General features: G+C 39.6%; 2 protein-coding genes across 2 annotated transcripts; both read left to right on the top strand.

Annotated features, from left to right (window-relative positions):
* Window positions 1-2,297: 2,297 nt before the first annotated feature.
* On the top strand, window positions 2,298-7,837 carry LOC310828923 (vomeronasal type-2 receptor 26-like). Its single transcript, XM_083707001.1, has 5 exons — window positions 2,298-2,387; window positions 2,972-3,263; window positions 3,772-4,659; window positions 5,717-5,944; window positions 7,649-7,837. The coding sequence occupies exons 2-5, from the start codon at window positions 3,102-3,104 to the stop codon at window positions 7,820-7,822; spliced, it is 1,452 nt and encodes a 483-aa protein (XP_083563127.1). The 5' UTR covers window positions 2,298-2,387; window positions 2,972-3,101; the 3' UTR covers window positions 7,823-7,837.
* Window positions 7,838-8,206: 369 nt separating this feature from the next.
* LOC310828972 (vomeronasal type-2 receptor 26-like) lies at window positions 8,207-10,485 on the top strand. The gene has a single exon (XM_083707094.1). It carries the CDS (start codon window positions 8,738-8,740, stop codon window positions 9,644-9,646), a length of 909 nt encoding a protein of 302 aa, XP_083563220.1. The 5' UTR covers window positions 8,207-8,737; the 3' UTR covers window positions 9,647-10,485.

Raw genomic sequence — 10,485 nt, 5'->3', positions numbered from 1 at the left:
CAAATCTTATTTACCATTCAAGGCAGGTCTTTGTGACAGGGTTTAATGATAAGATGCATGCATGTCCCTTTAAGCACTGAATTGGCAGAATCTGCTGCCTCCAAATCCATGCTGTTCAAATCAGGCTGATGATGATGATGATAATGATGATATTGTAGAGAGGCCAAGAAGAGTCCATGTGTAGAACCTTGCTGCTGCTGCTTCTCCTGCTCTTCCCCAACATGGTGTGTCAAGTGCATAGTGCTAATTTTACCACAGCCAGCCCTGTACCTATTCCACATGAGTGGTATGAGACAGGTGACCCTGTCATTGGTGGCATAGCATCTCATATCCGCTACGTCTTCCCCAATGTTTTATTCAATAAACACCCCTCTGAAGCCTTGATTGACAACCCACAGTAAGTAAATAGTCTTTAATGTTATTTTTCTCATTCTTTACATTTTTATATTTGACTGAAACATACTTTGAATGAATAGTTTTAGAACTGCATTGATTTGACAGCCTGTAATTATTTGAAGATTTTATAAAATGTATGAGAAACATCTGTACATACAAACTGTGGGATACAGCAACTCGCCTATGAGAAGAGGTTATAACATTTTAGTTCTTAGAAAGGTGAGCAAAAGGTGACATTATATAGGTGTACCAGATTATGTATGGTATGGTAAAAATGGATAGAGAAAAGTTTTTCTCCTCTTTCCTAATACTAGAACTTGGGGAAATCCAATGAAGCTAAATCAGAGCCAGTGTGGTGTAGTGGTTAAGAGTGGTAGACTCATAATCTGGTGAACCGGGTTCGCATCTCTGCTCCTCCACATGCAGCTGCTGGGTGACCTTGGGCCAGTCACACTTCTTTGAAGTCTCTCAGCCCCACTCACCTCACAGAGTGTTTGTTGTGGGGGAGGAAGGGAAAGGAGAATGTTAGCCGCTTTGAGACTCCTTCGGGTAGTAATAAAGCGGGATATCAAATCCAAACTCTTTTCTTCTTCTTCTAAATGTGGAAAATTTTGAGAAAAGCAAATTAACCTACTTATTCACAAACTGCATAGTTAAACCATGCAATCTGCTCCTCCAAGAGGTAACGGAAAATGGCTTGAACTTGCCTAACGACTGGCTGCTAAGATAAAACAAAATGAACCACGATGTTGGTCTTAGTTACTCAGTTATTCATAAATGAAGTGGCTATTTAAAAGAAGAAATTCCCTGTGTGATTTCCAGTCTCCCATATGAACTTTGACTAGTGCAGACATGTTTACACATGTTGGTGTTCAAGATCTTTCTTACTAACCCTTGCTAAATGGCCAATTGTTCTTCTATTAGCATTCTTTCAAGGACTCGGTGACTCATTCTCTTCCACATCTCTCCGATGAAAATAGGGATGCCCTATTCAATAATAAGAAGAATTTTACTATTTATTTCCCACCCAACTCACTGGGGTGCCATTCTGGGTGGCTTTCAACATATATGAAAACATAATATTACATTAAACATTTAAAAGCTTCCCTATACAGGGATGCCTTCAGATGGCTCAGGGGTCAGATAACTCCATACCCCCCCCCCAACATTTCTCCAAGGGAAGTAGGGACATCCTAAGGAAAAGTGGGACATTCCAGGATCCAATCATAAACCAGAATGGCGTCTCTTTATCAGGGACATCCCTGGAAAATAGGGTCACTTGGAGAGTCTGGAGTTGCCTCTTCAGTATTTGCTGAAAGCTACATAGTGAAGTTGCCAGATGCACGTCTTGTGGGAATTAGACTCTAGTTCACATTTGCAGAGTGTGCAAAAGTCAGCCCTGGGTTGTTTGATCCTTTAATTGGTTCTCGTTTTTCTCCTATAAAAACTATGCAAAACTCTCTCTTTTAAAGTTTAAAGAGCCAATAACCTTTACTTAGTGCACTTGCAGTTGCAGATTAAATACAGACAAATCATATAGCTGAGACTTAAATAGATAAAATTTAGATTAAACTATGACAGACTTAGCTAACTCTGAGGCAGAAAGCAGCACAACAGTTCATAGCTGCTGCTCTCACTGTTAAGACTGTTCAGTTAAGTGCCATAACTGTCAAAACTGCCACAAAGTGTATGACATCACAGAGTTCTACAGCTCTTGAAATTAACCCTTTACATATGCATTTTGGATGCCAACATCCCACACATCTGAGTGGAAGGTGGAGCAGAGAGTGCACTAGATATCATTTGACTTGCTCTACTGTGATATGAAACACTGTCTGACTCTGAGTGATATTGTCCCCAAAGTGCCACCCTAAATTGTTATAGCAGGCTGATGTCAGAGAAACGCTAACTTGGCCAGATGACAGATACCCATTCACTACTCATAAAAGCTCTTCCATATTGCTGTTTGTCAGTGCAATAGTGGCAGAGAAGTAAACACTCATTGCCACTGCCATTGCCATGTGGTTGGTGTGCTAATGTTCCCTGACATGTGTTTGATCTGTTTCATACAGAAATTTACAGTACAATATGTGTAAGTCTCCATTGCTGTATCTTTATTCTCTCGAAAACCTGATAATTTGCATTGAAAATGGCAGCTGTCATCAGCTTTATTATCATTTAATACAAGTTTTTATTTACAGAGAAAGCTGCTGCCAAACGGATATAGCAATAATTACAAAAACCGTAGCACATTCATATGGCACAGTACATACTTCTAGATGAAACTTTATAGAGAGAAGGAACAATATTTTCAGAAATGCAGAAGATGAAGTGAAAATCAAGAACATTCTGAGGATTTTTAAAAAGCAGATTTGGACTAAAGAGCAATCCAAACATTCTAAAGGAGCAAAAAAAGGAACAAAACAAGACCTCTCTTTCCAATAAGACTTAATTCATTACTAACTTTGCTGCCTTTGAATATAGTCCTTATATATCCTAACAGTCTGAAAGCTGTATCTCTCAAATTTTGTGCACTATTTACTTTCCCCATGTAATAATGTCACTTTATTCACAGCGTGTTATCAAAGTTCTTCCAGCACATCCTTGCCCTGGTGTTTGTGATTGATGAGATCAATGAGAATCCCAAGGTCTTGCCCAATGTCACTCTTGGGTTCCACATCTATGACAACTACCATAACTCTAAGATGACCTACCGCACCACTCTGGATCTGCTGTTTAACTCACATAGCTTTGTCCCCAACTACAAATGTGGCTACCAGGAAAATGTAATAGGAGTCATTGGGGGACTGAGCTCTGACGTCACCTTGTGCATGGCAGACATCTTGGGCCTTTACAAAATTCCACAGGTAGGAACATTCTGGGTATCAGAAAATTGAGATTTCACACTAGAATTCACTCTTCAGCTCTCTTTCCAATAGGAATCTATGGATTCATAAATTTAGAGTGGTATAACAGGGACAAGTGAAAGGGACTGAAATGTTTGGGTTTGTTGATGTTATAGCATGGGGGTCTCCAACAATGTGCATAAGAGCGACAAGATTAGAAAGGATGTGTGCTTAATGTGTGTAAGGGAAGATTGATTCAAAAGTGCCAGGTTGATAAATGGGATATCCAGATGGGATCATATAATATCCTTGGAACATATTATCAGTGGATCATGTAAGATCAGGACATGTTAACTAGAATTGCTCTCCATATGGAATGGGAAATTGAGCAAGATTGCTTGTGTATTGTTTATGTAAGTGGAGGTGGATATTTTCCCAAAAAAATCATTAAATTTGGGGTGTGTGGGATAAAGAGGTTTGCTTTTAATTCTTCCATCCTTTTCTAATGGTTCTCTTTTTCCTTTTTCAGATTTCATATGGTTCATTTGAAGCAGCCACAAATCATCAAATTAAGTTCCCTTCCTTTTACCGTATGGCTCCTGAAGAAGCTCTTCAGTATCAAGGAATTATCCAGTTGCTTTTGCATTTTGGATGGAAATGGGTTGGGCTCATCACTCCGGCGAATGAAGCTGGAGAGCATTTCTTGAATACCATTGAACCAATGCTTTTCAAGAATGGGATCTGTTCAGCATTCACAGAAAGAATTGAATACCATGTGCGTTACACTGGTAACATACTTGAGATGGTCCGTGATACAAGGATTTTGTCCCCAGCTTTCATAACAAGCAAAGCAAATGCAGTTGTTGTATATGGAGACAGTGCATCTATTACATGGTTGTCAACTACTCTAACGTTAATGAAGTTATCTGAGTTCATATTTTCTCAGTTCAAAAAGAACTTACCTGAAGAAAAAGTATGGATAACCACAGCTCAGATTGATTTCATTTTATATGAACTTCAGAAAGTTATTGATGTTAATATTCAAATGTTCCATGGTGCTATCTCTTTTGCAATTCCTTCCAAGGAAGTTCGTGACTTCCGAGATTTTCTGCAACATGTAAATCCTTCCTGGGAAGTGGGAGATGATTTTATCTCAGGTTTCTGGGAACAAACATTTGGTTGTTCACTTACAGACTCTACTAAGTCAACAAAGAAAGCTAAGCCTTGTACCAGAGAGGAAATGCTGGAGAGCCTTCCTGCGCCATTTTTTGAAATGAGCATGACCAGCCACAGCTACAGTATCTATAATGCTGTCTCTGCTTTGGCACATGCCTTACATAGGCACTTGGTTGGATCCAACCACAGAAGAATGGAAGCTGCAGGCAGACAATCTCCTCAGAACATAGAGCCTTGGAAGGTAATGTTTGCTGTTACAAAGAGTTTGGTTTGCATAGTGTTCGTGGACTCTATTGTGCCCTGCCTTGATATTTTATGTGAGTTGGTATTTAGTTACAAAAAAAGAATGAAAAATATTCAGTTACAGAAATAAACTTTAATAGATACAATATCAAAGATGGGAATTAGCATATTTCTTAAAATGATACTAAACCAACTCTGGATGAGATACTTTTATAAGCACCATACTAGCAGCTACCTGAAGACTGAATAGATGCTAAATAACAGCAGCTGAGAAGGAATTGGAAGTAGTGTTTTCCAATAGTTCAAATGGCATTTAATTAGACACTTTTTGTGCTTAGGGGTGCGTAGTCATCATGGGGAGGGTCATAACAGATATCCCAAGCAAGTTTGCTTAGGTGAGGCACAATTGTTTATTTGCTGGGAAGATGTGTCTGTCATTTGATTTAGCAGGAAGTGACAGAAATACCTACTTACAAAGAATTTCCTTCAACATATCCTACCTGATTTCTTTTATGGAGACTTTTGAATGGCCTCTTCAAATCTAAAAGAAAATTCCTACTGAGTTGAAAGCAATGCTCCTTAAGCAGAACATAAATCATTGGGAGGTTTTGTCATACCGTTAACTTTTTAAAAATCTTCCGTTCTCATGTCCACTCCAGATATGATCCTTAGAACATCTTCCTCTTAGACATGAGAAATTTGCATGCAGAAGCAACTGCAAAGATTTTCATATGTGCTGATTGGTCCCAGTTATTCAAGAACATATCATCACACAATACTGATTAAAAAGTGAAATGGAAAGGGGCATAAAAAAAGTCTTTAAACATGACAGCATCTAAGTTTTCCTCCATGTGTGGTGTGTGTGGTATAAATGCCTTCATTTGCAGAAAACAAGAATGGTTCTGCAAATTCTACACTGTCATAAACTATATGTTGAATTACAACTTTATAACCCCTAATTATAAAGATCTTGAATGCATCTAGGAAAGCTATTCAACAATCTTAATCAGAATGTTTTAATACTTTATAGACCTTTTGATTCTCTTTCCACCTAGCTCCACTCATTCCTACAGAAGATCTCATTCAACAACTCTGTTGGTGATGAAATTACATTAAATGAACATGGAGAATTAGCAGCTGGTTTTGATATTACAAATTTGATCACTTTTCCAAATAGATCCTACATCAGGGTCAAAGTGGGAAGGCTGGATCCTCAGGCCCCTCCAGGGAAAGAGCTCACCATTAATGATGGACAGATTGAATGGCACAGGGGCTTGACTCAGGTGAGGAAATAAATTTATCTAATATCAGCATTCATGGTTATCCCATAAAATATGATGCAAGACGTCTTTTTTTTACTTAGCACCTGATTAAATGTGAAGTTTACTGGGACAGAAAAGTGGGCTTTAAGAAGAAGACATTCATATCTAGATGGATAGTATTTTAATGGAGATAAACTCTGTTTAAACAATTAGCTTTCCTTGTAGGAACATGCTTGCACATTAGTTTAAGAGATCCTATTTGTTGTCCAGCTTATGTTGACTGCATTCTGTTTGGTGTGTTATATTATATTCTATATGGTATGAATATTCCTTTTTTATTTATTGCATATTTGTAAGCCACCAAAGAGAAAGCAATATACTTTAAGGAATACTGTAAGTCTATCACTAAATAAACAAATGAACCACAATACAAAAAGAGCAGCATGCACAGAAGACATCTCATATTAAAGATGACCAGTGGCTATCAGAGAGAGTTGTCAGCCATTCTTGTTTGTGAAGTCCTAGAGACAGATCGCCAGTTAGTGGGATCTGATGATGATGATGATGATGATGATGATAGATTTACTTATATCCCCCCCATCCTGCTGGGTTTCCCCAGCCACTCTGGGTGGCTTCCAACAAAATATTAAAATACAATAGTCCATCAAACATTAAAAGCTTCCCTAAACATAGAATAGTAAGCTTGTTACAGATAGAATACTAAGTTTGTTACAGCATCGCTTGGGCTTAGAATTAACATTATAATCTTCTGGATTTTGAATGAAGCAATATACAGCAGGTATATATCTAGGCAGTGCTTTTTATCTTTAAAAAAATGTTCAGGGGTACTCTCATTTTGACTCAAGAAAATCAACATCTTATAATTCAAATAAAATGTATGATGCTATGTGCAGCAGGTAGACATCTAGGCATAGCTGTAGCTAGTGTATAACCCTAAGGTGGGCATAAGCAGCCCCCAGCCACAGAAGCCACTTGAGACCCTAGTAATGAGCTGGAATCTCAAAGTACTTCCAGAATACAAACGTCTTATTTCACAGTGACTCCAATCCCTCCCAGAAGGGATCCTACACATAAATCTGACACAGAGAAACCACTCACCCAAAGCACTTTTGACTTATAAGGATTCAGCCACCATCTTGTCCAACAAAAACATCAGATAGCAGTGCACCACCTTCACTGCTTCTCCTCAGTGACACTGTTCTCCAGATTCCTAGGAAATAGACCCTCTTCCATATAAATGTTGAATCACAAAGATGTCAGAACCTGAAACCTTGTGGGCCAACACAGCCCAAAAGCCATGGAACTGAGCAATACCCTCCTAGTATTACTTTCTAGTAACAACCCTGCAGGTAGGAGCAGAACCCTTATACTATAGTACCTCCAATTCCCAAAGCCTTGATTTGCATCATAAGGACACCAAGTGACATTCCTGAAGGAAACAGCTGTGGTTCCATCAATACCCAGTTTATTGAATTCTAATAAAGTTGTATGTTTAGCTATGCCAACTATGTTTATCCGAATCTTATTGGGCTCATATGATGCTTAACAACTGCTTTTTATCCTATTCCATGCGCCACCTGTGCACATATGAATCATATGTTTCATGTTATCCGTCCTCCTTTTGCTGATAGACCCCCTGGTGTTAGATTAAGTTCCCCCAGACATTTTCTTAAAAAAATAAATTATTCCTATATATTTGGATAGGTGCCACCCCTGTCAGTATGTAATGACAACTGCCGTCCTGGTTACGGGAAGAAAAAAAAGGAGACAAGTAAATTTTGTTGCTATGATTGTGATCCGTGTCCCAGCGGGATGTACTCAAGTGAAAAGGGTGAGAAATGTCATCTTAAGATAGACCAAACTGCACAATTTATTTAGCAAGTTCTTAGATCCTTAAAAGGGACACGGGTGGCGCTGTGGGTAAAACCTCAGCGCCTAGGACTTGCCAATCGCATGGTCGGCGGTTCGAATCCCCGTGGCTCCAGTCGTTCAGTCCCAGCGCCTGCCAACCTAGCAGTTTGAAAGCACCCCCGGGTGCAAGTAGATAAATAGGGACCGCTTACTAGCGGGAAGGTAAACGGTGTTTCCGTGTGCTGCGCTGGCTCGCCAGATGCAGCTTGTCACGCTGGCCACGTGACCCGGAAGTGTCTTCGGACAGCGCTGGCCCCCGGCCTCTTAAGTGAGATGGGCGCACAACCCTAGAGTCGGACACGACTGGCCCGTATGGGCAGGGGTACCTTTACCTTTACCTTTACCTAGATCCTTAAAATTTTGTTGGCGTTAAAATTCTGGAGGTGAAAGGGGTACAATGCTGATGTCTGTATTGTTCCCATTGTTTGCAATGTAATATTTAAAACATCCTGAAGACATCATTTTTATAAAGGAATGTAATGCATTTTACATACAAATTCAACTAGATTATGATGGAATAGGAGTGGTGGTCACTTCTCTAAGAAGATGGCAGTTTGGAGATAGAGTGAATCTCTCATTCAGTGGACCTCTCTTGGCTCACAAGATTTCAGCTGTAATGTTGCTCTATTTTCACTACAGAGCACCTTGTGATTCTAAGAAAGGGGAGGAGGGCCCCTAACACATAGAAATGTCCTCTATGTAGAAATTCCAGATTTGATGCATGAGATTTATTTCTGATATATCTCAGGCAAATGTCTTTGGGCTAGAAGCTTTGAAAGCTACACCGGTAAAGAACATTAGCTAGGTGAACTCCTGATGACAAAAATTCTTAAGAATTTTCTTCATAGTTTCAAATTCTCCTAATCATTTGTCTTTTCAGACATGGAAACATGTATCAGTTGCCCAGCAAATAAGTATCCAAACAAAGACCAGGATAATTGCATTCCTAAAATACCAAACTTTCTTGGCTTTGATGAAACTTTGGCCATCATTTCAACTTTCTCGGCACTACTGTTGTCTCTGATCACAGCTCTAGTGTTTGGCATCTTCATTAAACACCGGGACACTGCCATCGTCAAAGCCAATAACAGAAGCCTGACTTACATTCTCCTTGTGTCCCTCCTCTTGTGTTTCCTCTGCTCCTTGATGTTCATTGGAACACCTAAGGAGGCAACCTGCCCACTCCGACAAACAGGTTTTGGCATTGTGTTCTCTGTGGCCCTCTCCAGTATCTTGGCCAAAACCATATCAGTAGTTTTGGCATTCATGGCTACCAAGCCAGGATCCACAATCAGGAAGTGGGTAGGCAAAAAACTGGCTTATTCCATTGTCCTCTCCTGCTCTAAAATTCAAGTAGGGCTTTGTGGTCTTTGGCTGACAACTTTTCCCCCTTTCCCAGATTTGGACATGCAATCAATGAGTGAAGAAATTATATTCTTATGTAATGAAGGGTCAGTCCTCATGTTCTATTGTGTTTTGGGCTACATGGGTTTCCTTGCCATTGTCAGCTTCACTGTGGCCTTCTTAGCCAGGAAGTTACCTGACAGTTTCAATGAAGCCAAGTTCATCACCTTCAGCATGCTGGTCTTTTGCAGTGTTTGGATCTCCTTCATTCCAACCTACCTGAGCACCAGAGGAAAATACATGGTGGCTGTGGAGATCTTCTCCATCTTGACTTCCAGTGCTGGATTACTGGCTTGCATCTTTTTCCCCAAATGCTACATTATTCTTGTGAGGCCTGAGTTGAACACCAGAGAACATCTAATACAAAGAAAGATAAATAATAAATAATATTAGAATCTGTGATTTTCAAGTTGGTATTCTACAGTGAAACGTCAAAAAATGTGAATGAATGAGGACAAGGTGATCAAATGAAACTATTTCAGCAATTTTGTGCTTTGTTTCTAAACTGCAAAATGGTTGCCTGTTCTTTTAAGAGCTCTTTCTGATCAACTGAGGCAAATGTTCAGCTAAAGTGGACACAAAGTTCAGCTTAAGAAACTGAAACTCCAAAAGAGAAAGAGAAACATCAACATTACTCTATAGCTATTCTGATTAGACAGCTAATATGAATGAGATGTAGGGATAATATATGTATTACAGTATATTTTTTAACTAAGTGATATATAAATTTAAAAAGCTAAATTTAAAAAGTTACATTATTTTGGAAAGGCCTGAATTCAACAATAGAGAGCAGCCGATAGAGAGAAATATGTAATCAACAGACATGTTTGTAGTTTCACTTATGTTGTTGGTATCCCTGGAGAGGATGGGGATGCTGTTTTGTGGCTTACCTCAGACACCAAAATGTCTTGGGCCAGCTCTGCTCCCAAGAAGATAGTGATTGATGCAGAGTTTACCTATCCAACCACTGACTAGAGCAACTGCTGCAGCTGTGTGGGCATAAGGATGTGCTGGACTTTTGTGTCAGTGTCGTTTGTGTAGGTTCTCTTTGCTATTCGCTTGTGTTCCTTTGGCGGTGAGAGAGGTTGGGGTTGGCCTAGGTTGTGGTTGCTTGTTTGTGATTGGCTGTGGTGAGCTTTGTTTTCATGAGTGGGTGGGGTGGGTGGGTATTTTAACACAAAACCCCACACATACATTAAGCAAAAGAGAAACATCGCCACCAGACC

This window comes from Podarcis gaigeae (genome assembly GCF_964106915.1).
Source record: "Podarcis gaigeae genome assembly, chromosome: 13".
NCBI lineage: Eukaryota > Metazoa > Chordata > Lepidosauria > Squamata > Lacertidae > Podarcis > Podarcis gaigeae.
The sequence above is the reverse complement of the archived record's forward strand: the minus strand, read 5'-3'. Positions and strand labels throughout refer to the sequence as shown.

Coding starts and splice junctions, on each gene's coding strand:
- LOC310828972 (XM_083707094.1), top strand. CDS start 8,738: ATGGAAACATGTATCAGTTGCCCAGCAAATAAGTATCCAAACAAAGAC.
- LOC310828923 (XM_083707001.1), top strand. CDS start 3,102: ATGACCTACCGCACCACTCTGGATCTGCTGTTTAACTCACATAGCTTT. Junction 3,264..3,771: donor GCCTTTACAAAATTCCACAG/GTAGGAACATTC, acceptor TTCCTTTTTCAG/ATTTCATATGGTTCATTTGA. Junction 5,945..7,648: donor GGCACAGGGGCTTGACTCAG/GTGAGGAAATAA, acceptor ATATTTGGATAG/GTGCCACCCCTGTCAGTATG.